This window comes from Culex quinquefasciatus, chromosome 1 (assembly GCF_015732765.1).
Source record: "Culex quinquefasciatus strain JHB chromosome 1, VPISU_Cqui_1.0_pri_paternal, whole genome shotgun sequence".
Lineage (NCBI taxonomy): Eukaryota > Metazoa > Arthropoda > Insecta > Diptera > Culicidae > Culex > Culex quinquefasciatus.
The window spans coordinates 92,515,156-92,533,707 of NC_051861.1; the positions used below are offsets into that span (position 1 = coordinate 92,515,156).

An 18,552-nucleotide genomic window follows, 5' to 3' on the forward strand; every position below is an offset into this window, starting at 1 on the left:
GAATTATACCAGGTTACTGACATTTAATTTATTAATTTAATTTATTTTTAAACAGCATCGAATTGATTGAATCCCTCCAACCCGTTCACATCCAAAAAGCTCTCCTGATCATCACCATCACAACCGAAACCGCTACCTCGCCAAGTTTGGCAACCCTTGCTTCGTACTCGTACTTTTGTTTTGTGTGTGTCCGTCCCTCTATCCCGTTTCACGATTGCTCCATCTCCTTCTCCCCCAAAGTTCTGTCCTCCCTCTCGCTCACTCTCCCACACACTGACACACTCTCACCTTCGTCGTCGGCGCTAAGCGCCCGTGACTTAAGTCGGGCTTTCTACATCTGTGTGTGCGTGTTACGTTAAAGCTGAGAATGTATGTGCTCGGGGCCCGCTCAGCTAGCTGTAATTCTGTGTGTTGTTTCTTTTCTTCTTCTGCGTTGCGTTGAGTTCCAAGCAGCGGACCCGGGCTTCGGAACTGCTGCGGGAACTGTGCTGGAACTTGCGAGTACAGTAAGTGAAAGAACGCCGACAAGAACGGAACGGTCGTCCCAGGTTGTTGCGCGCGCTCGCGGTCGATTGCCAGAGAATCCGCTACACCTAGATTGAGATAGAGAGGAGTGAGTGTGCAAGAGGACGGTTCTGCCCGGAATCGCGTGTGAAAATTTCGTTTCGTTTTGGGAATCGGTTAAGGCGGAAGTGACTTCCGGAACAACTCGGCCGGAAGTGTCCAACCTGGTCTTCAAGAGAGACAGGTGTTTTCTAAGTGGCAATGTGAATGTGTGGCCACTTTTTGAGTGAAACTGGAGAAAAAATAGTTTAAGAAATACACAAAAAATACTAATCAAAGTGCAATATTTTCTAAGATATTAGTGAGTTAAGTCAGGATTAAGTGATCTGAAAGGAAGAACCAACGGCAAACCAGATCTCGCTGCGACCCTAAGTGATCAACAAGTTACACAAGTGTCGCAACAAAGCAAGGCCTGTCCCAACTGTCAAAACAGACCTGCTCCCGCAAGTGGATTACCATACAAAGGAGCTGTCAAAACGAGAAAAAACAAGTGTCAAAAGCAAGTGTTTGGCCGGGGTAGTGCTATGACCCTTAAGTGACCCCCGACTACTAGATTGGATTATTTTCGTCGTAACAGTAGCAGAAGCTAAACCAGAAACAAGATGCCGAAGATCAAACACTGGTTCCGGCAGCACTGGAACAACCAGCAGCAGCAGCTGGTCGAGTCGGCCGATCCGACCGGCGCCGATGGCAGCGTCGACGGCGATTCCGGCGGCGAGGGCGGCCTGAACGAGCCGCTGTCGCTGGTGTCCCGCAAGAAGCAGGTCGGCAAGGAGGCGACAGGTATGTGGAACTCTCTAGATCTTTGAATATCTAAGAAAGCTATTTTTGAAATCTGTTTGACATTCAAACATAAAAAAACATCAAAAATTTATAATAACTATTTTCCAAAATTTAACATTTCAACTGAAAAACTTGTATAGTATTGCAAAATGAGTATATGCAATATTAACTCTTCCAATTTGGAAAACTTATTCAAGGTCTGGCAACCGTGCTCAAAGATATGAGCACTTAATTGGAATTCTTTAATTTAAATTTTTATAAACCATTTTACATTACTTTTATACTATAAATGTCAGTATTAAATAAAACAGACAAAAATCTTATCGCTTAGAACTTTTAAAATCAAATATTACTCAATTTTTAGTCTCTGACAACCCTGCCCTGGAACATGAGTACTTAAGTAAAATCCTTAAACTTGTATAAAAATAACTTCCGGAAGTTGTTATTGTTTGTTCGATTTGTGTTTGAAATACCTTTTTGGGCAGTCATATCAATTGTTGAACTGGCAACTGTTTTGTGAGATATTTACACTTAGGTTAAATTTGTGAACTAATCTTTTCAAGGTCTGATGTATGAAATGGCATTAAAAGGATATTTTGTATTTTTTTTACTAAACGTAAAAAAACTTTTCTTTCATACAGAAAAAAGGCCTTAGATTTTGGCAAAGTACTGAAGATCTAGCATGCCTTAAATTGTATGCATTTATATGAAAGTTAAATAACTTTTCAAAGCTAAATATTTCAAAAAATGCAATAAAAAAACAATCCTGAACTGAACATCGTTTGGATTTTTTTTTGTAGAACCTTTCGACATAATATTCGAAAATCTGGCAACCTTGTCACGTTATTTCTGTACTTAGGTGTAATTTTTAGTCCTTGTTAACTATTATAGAAATATTTTTTTCTATTTTTCAAGTGTCGTCTTTCAATTATGAAACAAATCGAAGGTTCAATATTTGAGTTTTTTCACATAAATACAAATGGTTTTTTTTTGTTTTGTTTTCTTTTTTCCAAATTTGGTTTCGCGTAGGTTCTTAAGATGTTCAGTTTTATTTTTTAATTTGAAGCTAAAAACTGTTAATTGTTTTGTTTACAAAACATTCCTTTTTTATTCTTTTTAAACGTTATTAATAGTCAACACAACACTTTAAAAAAATGAATTATGTGAGAAATAGGTCCTTAAGCTTAACATGAACTTGACCTGAACTAAACTTGAAAACAGAACCCTGAAATTCATCACCAATTTTTTTGAGTATACATTTTATAAAACGTGTTTCAAAACTGGATTTATTTCTTTAAATTTAGACCTCTAGATGCCCAAGAAATGTCTAACTCTTTTGATTTCCACGCTTAAAATTTAAAACTAGCTTTTTTTTATTAAATAATTTTGACAAAATTTTACAGATTTGACAGCATTGACAGATTTGACAGAATTGTACTTACCTGAGATTAATCACTTTCACAAACACATCAATTTCCTCAAACCAACCCGAGCTTAAGGTGCACCTTGAAGTCCGTAATCGGGAAGTCTTCCAACATTGCTCGACGAAACGCAGCAAACCCCGTTGAGCTCAAACTCCTGAAATATTCCACGTTTACCGGTCACACTCCTGGCTCCGCTTCGCCGCATAGAATTTTCTCCACTTTCCATTAAACTTTAATCGCCACAGGCGACGCCGCTTTAAGATGCATTGGGGCCACCGTTGATCAAATCTCCAATCTAAACCAGTACATCTGGCGGCGGTGACCTACGGAGAATCACAAAACGCTTTCAATTATTCATTTGTTTGTTTGTTGACGCGGCGAGTTCGCTAGAACTCAAACTCGCACAGACATGCTAATCAGTGGAACAGTTAGTTCAAGTCTTGAGCGATTACGAAATCGCCGGAACATCCGACGAAAAACCTACCAAATTTGAATACACGTGGCTGGTCGGCCTCGGAAGAGAGTTCGACCACTTCGACCAGCTCTGCACTCTTGTTTTTTTTTCGCGAACAGTCTCGACTGCATAATCACTGCATCCCCCATCTTCCCGGAGGAAGGGTGAAGTGCATCGACGGGGGTCGTCCCCGGGTTATGCAACTGCGCGAGTGTGCCGTTTCCAGAAGGTGCCTTTCAGCTCCCGGATCAGACTTGCAAACCGAGATGCGCGCCGCCGCCGCCGCCGCCACATTTGATCGGAATTTGAATTTCAGGACGATCGTTACCCGGCGACGATTCTACTCTACCTGCCCCGTGAGCCCCTCCCTCCACAAAAGTGACAGAATCAGCGCGAAACAAGGGAGCTATAGAGTACGCGGAATGGAAAAACACCAAAGTTTGAATACGCAATTTGTTGTGTTTGATTGCGGTGGCGTTTCCATTTTCATTGCAAATTTAAGCTGGTGGCAGCCCCAAAAACGCCCCGGCAAGTGACACGAGCGGCGCGATTAGATATGCGCATTCTAATGTGGCGGGAATTGGGCGATTTGAGGCCCGAAACGGGCCCCGGAAGTGCATTCGAGCAGTTTTCGAGCACTTTCGAGCAGTTGGGAAAAAGGTTGGAAGCATAACTAGACTATTCTAGAATGTTTGACTCCTTCAAAACACGAAAAAGGCATCATTCGAGCAGTTTTCAAACACCTGTTAGCGAAATTTGCTCCCACACACACACACATGGTCAAGGTGGCGATCGCGACCCAGATCAGTTCGGCCAAGAACAAATCTCCAGCCCTAGGAGATGCGCGCGCAGCACTAATTAAGTCGCGATCTCAGACAAACTCACATGGCCGCCATGGTATTGGTGTACCGTTATTGGGCAAACATCGCGTTGAGCACGTCAACGGCTACTACGATTCCGAGAGCGCTTAGCACATCATCATCGCCCCGATTGTGTGACTCAAGGTGCGAGTTCTGACCCACCGCCAAGGTGGCGTGAGGGGTGATCATGTGGGAACGTTTGTTAATCAAAGCAAAACTGCTCGATTAACAAAAATTTTCTACAAGTTGACAGATGTTGACAGAATTGACAGATTTGTACTTACCTGAATTCACTGGATTACTTACCTGCGTTTACACCAACTTTACACTTTAACCAACTAAGCTCAGTTCGAGCTTAAGTGCAACCTGAAGTCCGTAATCGAGAAGCAATAACAATAATCATGAAATAGTGATCACCTCTACCCAAATCATCTTGGTCACAGTTTAGAACTGCCGGCACAGCCGGTCTGTTTGTATTCGCGCGCCATACCCCCCTGGTTGAGCTTGAGCTTAGCCTTAAGTCTTGTTTCCTCACCTTGGCCCTGTGTATGTGTTTTTTTTTCGCTACCACCGCTTCTTCTACCTCCTCTTCTTCGTCGCGTCGTTTTCAGCACCGTCTACACCTCTCTGGCAATCACGAAATTTGACACTGTCGGGCGCGTTTTGCATGCCAACCAACTCAATAAAAGTCCCAACCTAAACAGCAAGGTATGCACAAACCGGCTGAACGAAGACGAACGCGCGACGTTTTCGCGCAGGTGAAACAATTTGAGCTGTGCGACTTTAGCTTTTGCTAGCCGGTGCGATTTTACCAACCCTATTGCGCGTAAAATTGTCGATCAATCAGAACTCCGAGGACGCGTCGCGCCAAACTGCTCGAATTACGGCAGCAGCACTTGTGCTGTCAGAAAGGGAATTGGCGCGCCACCTGACGTCACCGCGCAAGCCACGATCTAGCCTTCGGGATTGGACACCCTTTCACGTATTGTCGACTTTGTCGATTTGGTCGCAGCAGGCCGGTCACGTCGCCCGTTGCCATGATCTTAGCCTACTACGCGCGCGCGGCATTGAGACCTCCTTTTATTGTTGTCGAAGTGGTGGCCGCACATATGCGGCGGTCCGCCGTGGGTGGACCCTAGCTTGGACTTGACCCAGATTCCGCCAGTTCCGAAACCGGTATTTTGCGCGAACGCTTTCTTGCGAACCTCTCTCGAGAAGAGAGTCGGGGCAGCTTCCGAAGGATACGATCGACCACAATTATCACACCCTGAAGTACCGATGCAAGAAAAAAAAATATTCGCAGCAAATCGCGTCCAGTTGCGCGACGCGCGGCACTTGGTGTCCATATATGACGCCGCTTGAAGTTACCGAGTCGGCGACATGTCGTCAACCCTGACCCAAAAGCTTTATTTACCCCCCTCGAGACGACGACGAGGGTTGAGCACAGGTCGCGCAAGGGGTTCTGCACCGCGCTGTTATCTTGCGGTTACGGGGTGAGATCTGAGAATGATTGACGCAACGGGGCGCCCAGAATGGTGGGTTAGAGTGGCGTGAAGCTGATGGAGTGACGGAATTTGAGGTATTTTTAGATGAGATATCGTTGAGATGAAACATTTAGCGATTTGTATGCTTTTTTGAATCAAATTGAGCGATTCGAGCAGTTTTCGAGCACTATTCGAGTAGTTTCTGGAAGCGAGGAAATGACGTCCGGCAGACGCATATTTGTCAGCAATTCCTTGGAAATTGTATTTTGCACCAATGTAGAAGTTAGAGCAGTTTCAAGTATTATTCGAGTAGTTATTGTTCCAGCTCATTTATATTGACAGATTTGTACTTACCTAAGATGATTCACCTACTTGTTTCACTTGTACTTACCTCAGCACTTTTGGTAAGACACATAACACTTAAGTACATCGAATGACTCCAACGCCTTCTCAATTACGGACTTCAAGTTGTACTTAAGCGTGAAGTGTTTTGCAAATGGTGCTGAGGTAAGTACAAGTGCAACAAGTGGGTGAATCATCTCAGGTAAGTACAAATCTGTCAAGCTCTGTCAACTCTGTCAAACTAAGTCTAGGGATACCTCAACGGTTCAGCAAGTGAACCGTTGTGGCATCCCTAGCCAGCGTCCAACGCCGTAACGTACGTAACTGTTCCAATCAGTTAGTACGCCGAGTTGGAGGTTGGACCATTAATCAACTAGCCCGCGGCACTAGTCGCAGCGTGATTGTCGTTCGCATTCTACCTCACACTACCTTACGTAGTAGCAGCGCAGCATCCGACCCTCCGCGGGAGTACTACCCAGAGTCTACTTCCACTCTCAACACACACCGTTCGCTGCAAAAGGAAAATGTATGCCAAGACCAAGGTTGGCAACTCCGATCAAGCGCTCCAAACCGCACATGATCGGACGCTTTGCCTCGACCGAGACTTCGGCGCGCTGAAGTCGTCGTCGTCGCCGCAAACAAAGATCAAGGGTAACGTCGGCGGCAATCTCGCATTGGTGGATGCTGTGCGCGGTAAGGTGAGCAAGTCGCGTCTAGGAACTGCCGTTTTGCGGCGCATTTGGCGGTCAGCCAGATTTTCTCCGACTCTCTCTCTCTCGCGTGTGAGCGGTGAAACGAAGGATGTTTCCGCAAGTTGACTAATGGCGCGGTTTTCTCCGCAGCGAAAGGGGAAGTGGACACTTCAAGGATTCGCGAACGCGAACAATTTCACCCTCCTGAAGAAGGCCGACCGAAACGTCATCCCTTTAACTCCATCGGAAAAGTTTTATGCTTTTATTACTCGACCTTCGACAGAGCCGCTTTTATGGCTGCAAATGATGATTTAATAGGCTCGGGCCTGCCTCCGGCGAGGGTTCTTGAGGGTCGTAAAAAAGTAAGGGAGAAAAAAACCCTTCCCTTCTACAGAGTTCTAGGAGTTGGGTTGTTCGTTCGTTTTTTTGCCAGGCTGTCGAAGAAGGTAGGCACGAAAAACGAAGACTAGAGCATAACGAGCAAGTTTATGCTTCGATGCCTTTCGAACGTTCGAATGGATGTTACTTTTTTTCCTTTGTACTCGGGAACGGACAGTTCTTCGCTTTTGTGCAGAGGTGTGGGTGAGACGTTGAAGATGCATTTAAGCTTAGATTCTTGTAGATCTCTTTTCATACGAGATACCTAGCTTGAAAATATTCAATTTAGACGTCAATTCGAAAATTCGAGCACTTTTCGAGCAGTATTCGAGCAGTTTTTAAAAGTTGGAAATTGACGACAACAACATGTAGAATCGTTTAAGATATACTAAAAGTTTTGTTACGCTTTGATTTGATGATTCTGAGCACTATTTTTTTAACTTTTCGAGTTTTTGAAACAATGTCAATGAATGAATTCGACTTTTCAAGCTTCAAAATCTTGGCAAAGTCAATCCATTAGCTATGCACGACCTAATCCGCTGATCCCAAAGAAGACAAAAAGCTTTAATCCGAGAACCTGCACCAACCACAGATTCATTCTGCACAAGTGCAGATCACACACATGCTGCTGATATTGCCAGAAGAATCTGGGTAAACAAAACAGAGAGAGAAGAAAAAAGGACATCAGGTAATGGAATCTCACCGGGAGGGCGTCTGACTACCTGCGATTGAAAGGAGAGAGAAAAAATAGTGGGAAAAAGGACATCTGATCGAATTAAAAAGGGGAAAGGAACAATCAGAAGAAATACTGCGAAAAGGTGGATAAAAGGACATAATGTTTTTGATACAGGGTGACACTCGTGTCTAAAAAATGGTCAAGAAATGTCACCTAAAAAAACAGGAAATTTTAGAATTGGAAAACTCATTTAATAAAAAAAATGATTCTATAAAATGCAGTTACGAGGTGCCTGAAATATTGTAAAATTTAGAAAAAATAAATTTTATATTTTATTCGATTTTGATTTTTTCTAAGCAACTATAAGGATCACCCTTTTCAACCTGTATTCTTCCTTTCCAAATTGAAAGAGGACCTTTTTCGAATCGCAATCGTGGGAGAATTCTGCGCAGGGCAATGCCAGTTGGAATACGACGACAGCAGAGAAGGAAGTCGTACCTTTTCGAACATTAAGGATCTCCCTTTGTTTGATCCTGTTGGGATTCTCTGCCTCCAGATGACTATCAAATTTCTCGGGACAAACGTTCTGTGATTTCACCCACCCCGTTCAGGATCTTCACCGTGAAATAAATCAAACATTTCGAGGGGTGAATTTGAATTGTAGGCTTCCTGTGTAACTTAAGGGCGGATCTACGGGTTGGCGTCAGGTGTCCTGCGCGTTAGCCTGCGAGGACGACTTCCTGAGCAAACCCAATTAAGAGCCCCAGAACAGGCGGCGATTGCTCCAAATCGATTCGTCGAAGATGGGCCGCGGCAAAAAAAAAAGACGACGCAAAAGCGAATCGCTGATAATTTATTTTTGAGACCAATCAGCAGCTTGACCATCGTGACTTCGTGGAACGCACCCAACAAAGAAGCGCGTAGTCAGATCAGAATAACCGTTCGCAAGCAGAACGAGAACGAGAACCGCGAATCCTAGCTGTACCAGCGACTTACGGGGAGAGCCTCCAAGCGCTCCCCAGTCTCGAACGCGTTCAACGCAAGGTCAATATCTTCTAAAAGTTTGACCTTGATAAAACCTGATTTCGCCGCGAGCTCGGGACTCTTCAGAGACTCGCTGCTGAACGTCGACGAAGAACGGGGCAGAAGGCGAAGCAACACAACAAGCGAGAGAGATAGCAGGAAATTATAAAAGCACCGGTTGTTGTTGTACACGGTTCTTTACCGGAGGGGTGGTGTGTGGACAGCGGAGGGGGGAAGGTTCGGACGAGACCCACTATTATAATGGCGAGCAGCAGCGGACGCTCCTCATCATTATGTATTATGCCGCGCCGAACCATTCCTGTTTTTATTTCTTCTCTGAGGCACTGTATAAAAAGGCTTTCGTGAGCGACTTGGCAGCTTTCGATTAAGCGTATTAGTGAGTAAAAACGGTTACAGAATGATGGCATGGTGAAATTTGCCTATTTTAACCCCAAAATGACGATTCGAGCAGTTTTCGAGCACTATTCGAGCAGTTTTTAAAAGTGAGAATATGATGTCTGAAATGTGTAGAATCATGTGCAATGCACTGGAAGTTGCATTACGCATCGAAATTGTGTTTAGAGCGTATTCGAGCACATTTAACTGAGTTTTTTCAACAGTGTCCAACCCCCCTTCCCATTGCTAGAGCCAGCTCAACCAGAACATGGCGGCGAGGCCAAGTCGTCTTCAGCGCAAACTCAGTGTTGCAGGGAAGAATGGGACGTCGTCGTCGTCTTCTGGTCGAGCGTTCAAGTCTTTTGTTTTGCAACGACGACGACGAACGGCTTCATGCTCCATCATGGGAAACGGATTCAATTCGATTCTTCTAGGGCTGTAAAGAGGCAGTCTCTTACGGCGCTTCCCGTCGCTAGGTGCACTAAAAAAAATGTTTGATTGAAAATTTGTTCAAATTTTTAAGCAGATTCCACTGAATTTAATTTATGTACGGCGAAATTTCAAAAATCTGTGAAACAGAAAAAATCTAATTTATTTAACCTTTTTTTCTCAGTGCAAAGTGGAGCATTAATAGGCTAGAACACGGTTCCTCCGGGCTGGGAAATTGAAGGTTTTTTGCGCGCAATTACCACAGCAATGGGATTCTTGCGCGTTGCTTGTTGAGAGCAGTCGGGAACGACATGACCGGGCAGAATAGAGCAGCAGCAGCCAGGGCTTGAAACGTTATATTATGTGAAGGTTTAGAGTTTTTTGCTATGTGCAGAAAAAAGAACTATCCGCCATAATGACGAGAGCGGGAGGCATTGTACTGGGAAGATGTTTTCTAAGAGGCTTGATGTGGAGTTGGTGGAAGGATTTGCATAGAAGTTCTTTTTTAGTTGAGAGCTAAAAGTTACACTGACCGTTTGAAGATCTCGTTTTAGCAAGTGAAATTTGTATGCCTTTTTATTTGCTAACTCTTGTTTTTTTTTCAAAAAATCTTCAAACTTGTAAATTAAATTAGTGTTCTTTCATCAGTGTATCTAATGACAGGGTTGCCCTTTTGCGACTTGGCAGCTTCCAATTGAGTATATATGTGTGTTACAACATTTACAGATTGATAAAATATAGAAATTTGTCTATTTCAACCAAAATTTAAGGATTCGAGCAGTTTTCGAGCACTTTTCGAGCAGTTTCTAAAAGTGGGAAAATGACGTCTGGAAGGTGTTAAATCATTGTAAATGCACTAGAAGTTTCTTTATTCATCAATTTGGCTATTGGAAAACATTCGAGCACATTTTACTATTTTTTTATAGAAAATTTTATTTTTCATGAGGTGAATGAACAGGGTTGTTAAAATATCAAAATATCACCTCTCAGCAACTACAATTATCCCGCCTGAATATTCATACCTCAAATACAACTGCTCTTCTCTCTTCATTGAAACTCTCAGCGCCGAACATAGCCGAACACGTTTTTGTGTTTACCCACTCGCGATTGACATTTTCCTTTTCTCTCTCATTCTCGCTTCCACGATCATCCTACCACAACAGCGTTTAACCACAAAAGCCGCCACAAAACCAATTTTGCAAACGCAGTTTGAAGTCATGCGTGGTCTCTAATCGCCATCTCGCGTTCTCTCATTGCAGTTTCGGAGAGGTTGAGAGACTCAGCGGTGAGCGCATAGTCGAGAAAATGATAGAATGGCATCGCTGAATCACGAGACACAAGAAGAGATCTCACAAGCTATAGTGACGGCCGCTATACTCTCGGATATTTTTGGTGCAGAGATAATCTATTGATAGCTTTTCTATCACTCTTTTGCAACACTGTGAATGAATAATGCTTTTTTTTTCTTTTGATTAATTAGTTTCGAAAAATATTTGTTCTGTAGTTCTAATTTTGGACTCAATTTTAATGATTCGAGCTCTTTTTGACTTAAGAAATGCATTATTGAAGATTTTTGATCGTGTTAAAACTAACTCTGTTTATTTTCTAACGTTTGTTTTCTCTTCTATTTTCAGGTAAGAATCTTAACCTCAACAATTCAGACATAGCTTATGGCAACAGAGATTTACGTAAGTGGGCAACCCCAATAGCTACCAATAAAGGTTTGAAAATTCAATTTTCAGAAAACCTTCGCGCCAATCAACCTACCTATAAAAAAGGTCGTCCAATCAGCATAAAAAAGCGCATCTTCTTTTCGAAAAAAGCTTTCTCACCGGTCCGTCCGAGCCTCTAATTACGGTTATCTTTGCCGCGGCCGCGGCCAGAACCTCTGCCGGCAACAGGAAGCAATAAAAAGTCATCGGATGCCACCTTGGCGGCGGCCTTCTCGAGCTCATCTTCTCAATAGAAGAAGAGAAATTGCCTAGTAGAACATCTCACCCGGCTACCAATTTGAGAGAAAGTTCATCAACCCTGTGCGCGGAGAGCAGATATCTCCGGGGTGGCCTGTCAAGATCATTTCGTCGAAGACGACCACTCTCCAAATTGACCTTCCCAAGCCCCAACTCATCAACAGCAAAAAAACAAGAGCGTTCTAATTTAATTTCTCATTTCCTTTCTCCGCCATTTTAAATCGCCGAGCGCGAAGCGCTACCGCGTGTACGTGTGTGTGTGCGCACGACCTGCGCGGTAGCAACTTCAAGTCCAAGATCAACCTGAGCCAACCAAACCAAACAAGCAGACATTCGCCACGAGACTCGCTCACGGTCACGGCTCTCTTGAGTGTCATGATCAAAGTCACGGTGAAATGGTGGCTTCTATGCTCGGGCCCCCCAAGACAACACTAAGACTTGGCGACCACCTTAAGAAACTCACACCAACGCGCGCGCGCTTCTAAAACCAGCTTAGAAGACTTGGGTCGCCCCAAAAGGGGGAGGTGAATGAAGGCGAAGAACGCCGACTCAGCGCGCACCAATACCAAGTCGGCGACGACGTTGTCGTCGTCGTCGCAGTAGGCATAGCAGAGCGTCGAGTCAGCGCTAACTGTACTTCTGCTGGGCAGGTTGGATCGCGGCCTACCGCGATGGTATTGGTGATCGCGGAGCGATCGCGCGCGCTTGTCGTAGTAGATTAACTAACATCAGCGAGATTACATCATGTTGATGGTGGTACTTACGTACCTGTGGTGACTACCAACACAGGTACGATCGGCAATAACGTGGAAGACTTTACGCCGCGCAGCGGCTCGTAAAGAACCTGGGGAAAAGGTCTCTTGCCGCGGAGCGGCGATCGTTCATCAACGCGTTCAAATTGGAAAATCAGCGCACTTCCTTCTAAACAAAAAGAGTTGATTAAATTTCGGGGAGTTTTTACGATCTAATCCCAACTTCAAGTAACGGGAACGTCTAATGAAAGCGGCATGCGCTTTTGTTACAGTGTCGGTCCACATTACGCAAGGTTGATGCGTTCTGCTGGACGTGGCATGGCCCTTTTTGTTTTGAACGTTTTCTCAAAACTTTCCAGCGCGTTGTGGTTTCGGCAAAGTCATAACAACGCATTCCACCGCGCGACGGTTGTCCTGTTGTTGTTTTGGGACGGCCTAGAACTTGCAGCGGAGTTGTCAACAACACGCAGCTAGGGTTGTTGAAGTTCAACAGACGAGATCAGTTGCCCCAAAAAGGGTTCTTCGAGTTTGTTACGGTGGTCGATCATCAGATCTTCACTTCAAAGTGCAATTTACTCTATTGCCGATCCGGAAGCTTTGTGGACATGATCTACAGTCGGAAACCACCTACCTCTAGCTTGTTTCGGTGGTAGATCACCAGATCTTCAACTCAAAGAGTTCCAAATTAGACCAGAACATTTCATTTCGTGCACAATCAACTCAGTTGACTTCACTGAAGTTTTCTAGACATGATCTACAATCGGAAACCGCCTACCTATAGGTTTCTACGGCGGTAGATCACCAGATCTTCACCTCAAAGAGTTCCAAATTGCCCCAGAACATTTCATTTCGTGCACGATCAACTCAGTTGACTTCACTGAAGCATTGTGGACTTGATCTATAGCCAAAAACCACCTACCTCTAGCTTGTTTCGGTGGTAGATCACCAGATCTTCAACTCAAAGAGTTCCAAATTAGACCAGAACATTTCATTTCGTGCACAATCAACTCAGTTGACTTCACTGAAGCTTTCTAGACATGATCTACAATCGGAAACCACCTACCTCTAGCTTGCTTCGGTGGTAGATCGCCAGATCTTCAACTCAAAGAGTTTCAAATTAGACCAGAACATTTCATTTCGTGCACAATCAACTCAGTTGACTTCACTGAAACTTTGTGGACATGATCTACAGTCGGAAACCGCCTACCTCTAGCTTGTTACGGCGATAGATCACCAGATCTTCACTATAAGACGTTCCAGGTAGACTTAGAACATCTGACATAGGCGTCAATATATCCAGCAATGCTACCCAAAGATCTCCCGATATCATCCGGGGTTGACAACCGCCTTTCGATAGCTCGTTACGTCGGTAGACCCTTAGGCCTTAGCTCCAAAGAGCCCCAAGATGACCGCGATCATCCAACAATGTGTCCCTCTGAAGCTCTTCCCCGTTACGTCGGAAGATCTTCACAGCAATATCCCGCCATCAAACGCAACGCCTTTCGTCACCGCGCTATTCACCGACAGCGCTAGTGCACCGCACCGTCTGTTGAACCGCTCCGGAATGTGACGCCCTGTCCCAAAGTCCATTGTTTCGCGCACTCCCCACCCCCTCCGAGTCCCGCCGTTGTTGTTTTTTGCGCGTCATTTGAATCACTAAGCAGCACCTGTTTGGTGTGTGCGCGATCAAACTCGACCGGCACAATTGACTGTTAACTCAGCGGATAGCCGGGGCACGGTTCGTTGAACAGCCTGAATGAATGCTGTCGAGTCGAGTACGCGCGCGTTACGAGCGGTTAATGAATCCCACTCCGCGGAGATCAAGCGATCATCTCTCCGCGGGTTGATTTGCATGTAATACTAAGTCCGAAAATGGATCTGGTCCGCGCAGAGTCGTCGGACTACCGGCCCTAAAGGTTCATTCATTCTCACGTTGCGTCCAAATTCGGATGTAAGTTCTGGACGGCGGGACTAGCTTGCTAGCTTTTAATGAATCCGAAACACGCAGAATCGCATTAACATTTTAACGAGGGCCCGGCCATTTCCCGACGACGACGACCCGGGGCTCGAACCTATTCTGCGCCGCTGAATGTGCTGCGTTCTGCTTTTGGGGAACGCGTCGCTGCTGCCAATTAGCATTCTCTTTGTCTTGGACACAGCGCTGGTGCTGGTGAAACGCAGTGGTTTCATGCAAATTCATGAAATTTCGTCATATCCACTGTGGTACACGTTGTAGTCGCGGGCTGAATGGCGATGACACCTGATTAGAATATGAATTGGGTGGAATGTGCCCCACAGAACTGTATTTTTTGGAACGACTGGTTGTGCGTACTTCCTTTTCTGATCATCAGTCGTCGAAACTGTTATGGCTGAAAACCAAAAAAGTCTTCAAAATAATTACAAAAAAACGCAGTCCGACGTCAATCTAAGCACTTTTAGGAGCCATAATCAGTTTTAGAACCGAAACTAAACTCACAGCTTCTTGGAACTCATTTTAGAATTACCACATAATCGTAATCCTACGTCAAACTTATTTTAAATTGACTTTAGGCAGTCATCAATCAAACGTAGTCTTACGTCAAATGTAGAAGAAACTCATAGACACTCATTAGGGAGCTTTCTTTTATTACGTAACGCAGTAGGGGGGGAGGGGGGGTCGAAGGCCGTGTTACGCTCCATACAAAAAATTTAAAATTTGTATGGAAATTTTGTTACGAGGGGGGGGAGGGGGTCTAAAAGTCCGATTTTTCGCGTTACGTAATAAAAGAACGCTCCCTTAAAACCCATTGGAAAGCGATTGCACCCTTACCAAAAATCATGACTTTTTGTGTTTCAAATCCCACTTTTCATACGAATTTTTCAGTTCAACCCATATAACCATTTTTATGGTTGTAGTACCTGAACTCAAAAAATCGTATGAAAAGTGGGATTTGGAACTCAAAAAATCATGATTTTTGGTAAGGGTGTGCCTGTTCAGACATTGACAGGTACTCATTTTTGACAGTTGCCTATTTTTGACAGTTGCCTATTTTTGAAGTGAGTTCCATCATAAAAAAATAATTCAAACAGACTAAATGCACCCTTACCATAAATCATGATTTTTTGAGTTCCAACTCCCACTTTTCATACGATTTTTTGAGTTCAGGTACTACAACCATAAAAATGGTTATATGGATTGAACTGAAAAAATCGTATGAAAAGTGGGATTTGAAACACAAAAAGTCATGATTTTTGGTACACCCTTACCAAAAATCATGACTTTTTGAGTTCCAAATCCCACTTTTCATACGATTTTTTCAGTTCAACTTATATGTATAACCATTTTTATGGTTGTAGTACCTGAACTCAAAAAATCGTATGAAAAGTGGGATTTGGAACTCAAAAAATCATGATTTTTGGTAAGGGTGTGGATCTCACGATTTGTGCTGAGTTACCAAGCTTTAGGGACTTCCTTCAAAATCAAAACAACGCGTTCTTCGCCAAAAACCTGTTTTCATCCAAGTAGCTGTCACTTTTCACACCCACGCCTTACCGCCCCACTCCCGACTCCCCCCGATCGTACTTATCATCGTGCTCGGGTACAGATGACTCAACTCGGTGCTGGTGCTAACATCACTTCGCTTCCGGTTGTCCCTCAGCCTCGCACCTCCCCCCACCACCGCACCCAGCCTCGCCTTCCCCGTCCGAACCAACAGTTTGAATCCCTGCCGGAACTTTTCGTTCATGTAGCAGTAGATGATCGGGTTGTAGCAGCTGTGGGACATCGCGAGCCAGTGAAACAGGAACCACAGGTAGGGTAGTGGGGGCCACTCCGGATCCAGGTGGGGCACCAGCATGAACACGTTGAACGGCAGCCAGCAGCCGGTGAAGACCGCCACGACGGTGATCATCATCTTGATCATCTTGCGTTTGGATTGGAGAAGGCGGAGGTCGCGCTGCTTGACGGACTCGCCGGGTGGGGCTTTCGCCCAGACCTTGAGCGCAATCCGGACGTACGTGAAGATGAGGACCACGAGGGGCAGGACGAACTGAAGCGTCATCAGGGTGACGGAGTAGCTGTGGTCGGAGTCCGGATCGGGCCACACCTCGGTGCAGATCGACAGGTCACACTGGTCGTAGTAGTCGATCGGTTGAACTAGGGATGAGAACAGTGGAATCGGGGCTGCGGTCAGCAGGGCACCGCTCCAAACGAGCGCGATCAAGATCTTGGTGGTCCGCTTGGTGAGCCGCGGCTTCAACGGCCACATGATCGCCAGGTACCGATCGGCGCTGATCGCGATCATCGTGTACGCGGAGATCAGTACCGAGATCGCCTGCGAGTAGTTGACGATCCGGCAGATCAGCGCGCCGAACGGCCAGTACTGCAGCACGAAGATCGAGATGAACGAGAACGGAATGCAGAAGATGGTCATGAGGATGTCGCCAGTGGCGAGGTTCGCGATCAGCAGGTTCGTGACGGTGTTCATGCGCGGCTGCAGGTGCACCACCAGGAAGACCGCCGTATTGCCGACGATCGACACCAGGAAGATGGTGGTGTACGCCAGGCAGATCAGGACCTGGAAGCGCAGCGAGGCGATCCCCTCGGGGACGATCGAGGACGCGTCGCAGTCGAAGGACGCGTTGGCGGTGAAGTTGCGATCGAGCAGGGTGAGGTTCATCCTGGAACGGTACGTCGCGAACGCCGGTTAAAGTGCAACTGGGCTTGTTTTGGTGTTCTAGAGTGAGATGTCACGCGAGGTATTGCATATCGGTGTCAACAGATCTCGGCTAGTTAGCATAGACGGTTGAAAAGACGGGACGCGTTCGGGAAGTGACTTGCGGTTGCTGTTTTTCGAATGGTAATGAGTTTGTTGAACTCAGCGCGGCGAAAATCTTAGGAACCACACAGTCTCGGGATCCCTTAAGGTACCTATATTTATTACCTCATTGACTTCGTCGAACCATGTCATCCAAGAACTTCTCGGAGTGAAGATCTGATGGTCACCGCCGTAACAAGCTAGAGGTAGGTGGTTTTTGACTATAGATCATGTCCAGCAAGCTACAGGAAAGTCAACTGAGTTATTCTTCCAACCGGACGTGACTTGGCGCAATTCCGGTACCGATCAACTTCAACTCTTTGTGACATCTAGTGACGAGTAGATGCTCTTTATCGCCAAACTACTTTGTTATCAAGACCTCAACCAGGAGTTCAGAGACCTTGGTGTTGATTAGTTCGAAGCTTCCAAAACAGACCTGGTGGCGAATAGTGCAAAGCTTATAACATTTAGGGCGACACCTAGTGACAAATAGCAAAACCCAACCATTTTTTCCCCTAGAAGAAAGCTACCCATCGCTAGTCCAGCATGCCAAGTCAGAGAGTTCAAGAACGGGACGTGACTTGGCGCAATTTCGGAACCGACCCCGGGGGTCGCCGTCGCCGCGAACTCTGCAGCAAATTGGCGGTCATGAACGTGGGATCGAAAGGCAAAATTAGAGTCAAGAACCATGATTGAGACGCTCCAGACATGCAATTTAGCGCTGAGTGAGAAAGCAGAGCGAGGGCGTCCGGATGATGAGCCATTGTGTTGAGCTTGGCGAGCTCATGTGAGTTTAGCATTTTATAAATTGTTAATAGCCGACGCGGAGAGAGAGATGCGTGCTTCTTGTCAAGTTTTTTTTTGTTCTCGCAGAACCGAGCAGGTCAGCCTTTCCCAGAATTGTCTCGCGCGTGTGAGATCGGAGCTTCTGATCTGATTTTACCCCCGTTCGTAACGTAACCCAACCCTAGCAATTAGTGCTAATTCTAATTTTAAAAGCCATTTTTCGTCCACGCTACGGTAGAGCTTTTACGGACTCAAGGATTCGGCGCAGCGACACAACGGACCGCGTAACATTGAAATAACTCGCCACCTCCTGTTGCCTCACGTGCGCGCATGGGATTGAGAACGGTCTGAGGACCGGATCACCTTGTGTCGCGCGCGCGATCGGATATTGGCGAGGAGGCGGTTTTGTTCCGTTCGATCGCGGGTCACATGAGCAGGTCGAGAATGGTAATCAAGTTGGCGAACGTAACCTAGAAATTGCGGCGCAAATGTCAAGTTGACGTTTGACGCGGTTTTGTTTACATCGAATTTTTGAGGTTATGTCCTAAAAGCTCCCCGGTACTAATCGTAAAACCTTGATCGCCAAGCTACAAAACGACACGGAAAACGGGTTGAAAAAAGAAAACCGAGAACCCTTTTATTTCCGAAGGTTCGCCGCTTCTAGCAGCCCAAGTCTCCACCGCTACTCGGCGAAGCTTTCAAGGAAAGAAATTTCTTAAAATTTATTATTCTCCTCAGATTGC

At 45.4% G+C, this 18,552-nt stretch overlaps 2 protein-coding genes across 2 annotated transcripts in view; one reads left to right on the forward strand and one right to left on the reverse strand.

Annotated features, from left to right (window-relative positions):
- The first annotated feature begins 426 nt into the window (after nt 1–426).
- LOC6052566 (transcriptional regulator ovo) overlaps nt 427–18,552 on the forward strand; it is a 31,919-nt gene continuing 13,793 nt past the window's right edge. The window contains 1 exon segment of the mRNA XM_038266913.1: nt 427–1,347. Within this exon segment, the coding sequence (XP_038122841.1) occupies nt 1,167–1,347 (181 nt within the window). The 5' untranslated portion in view covers nt 427–1,166.
- On the reverse strand, nt 15,743–16,896 carry LOC6052564 (RYamide receptor). Its single transcript, XM_001868775.2, has one exon. It carries the CDS (start codon nt 16,883–16,885, stop codon nt 15,743–15,745), a length of 1,143 nt encoding a protein of 380 aa, XP_001868810.2. The 5' UTR covers nt 16,886–16,896.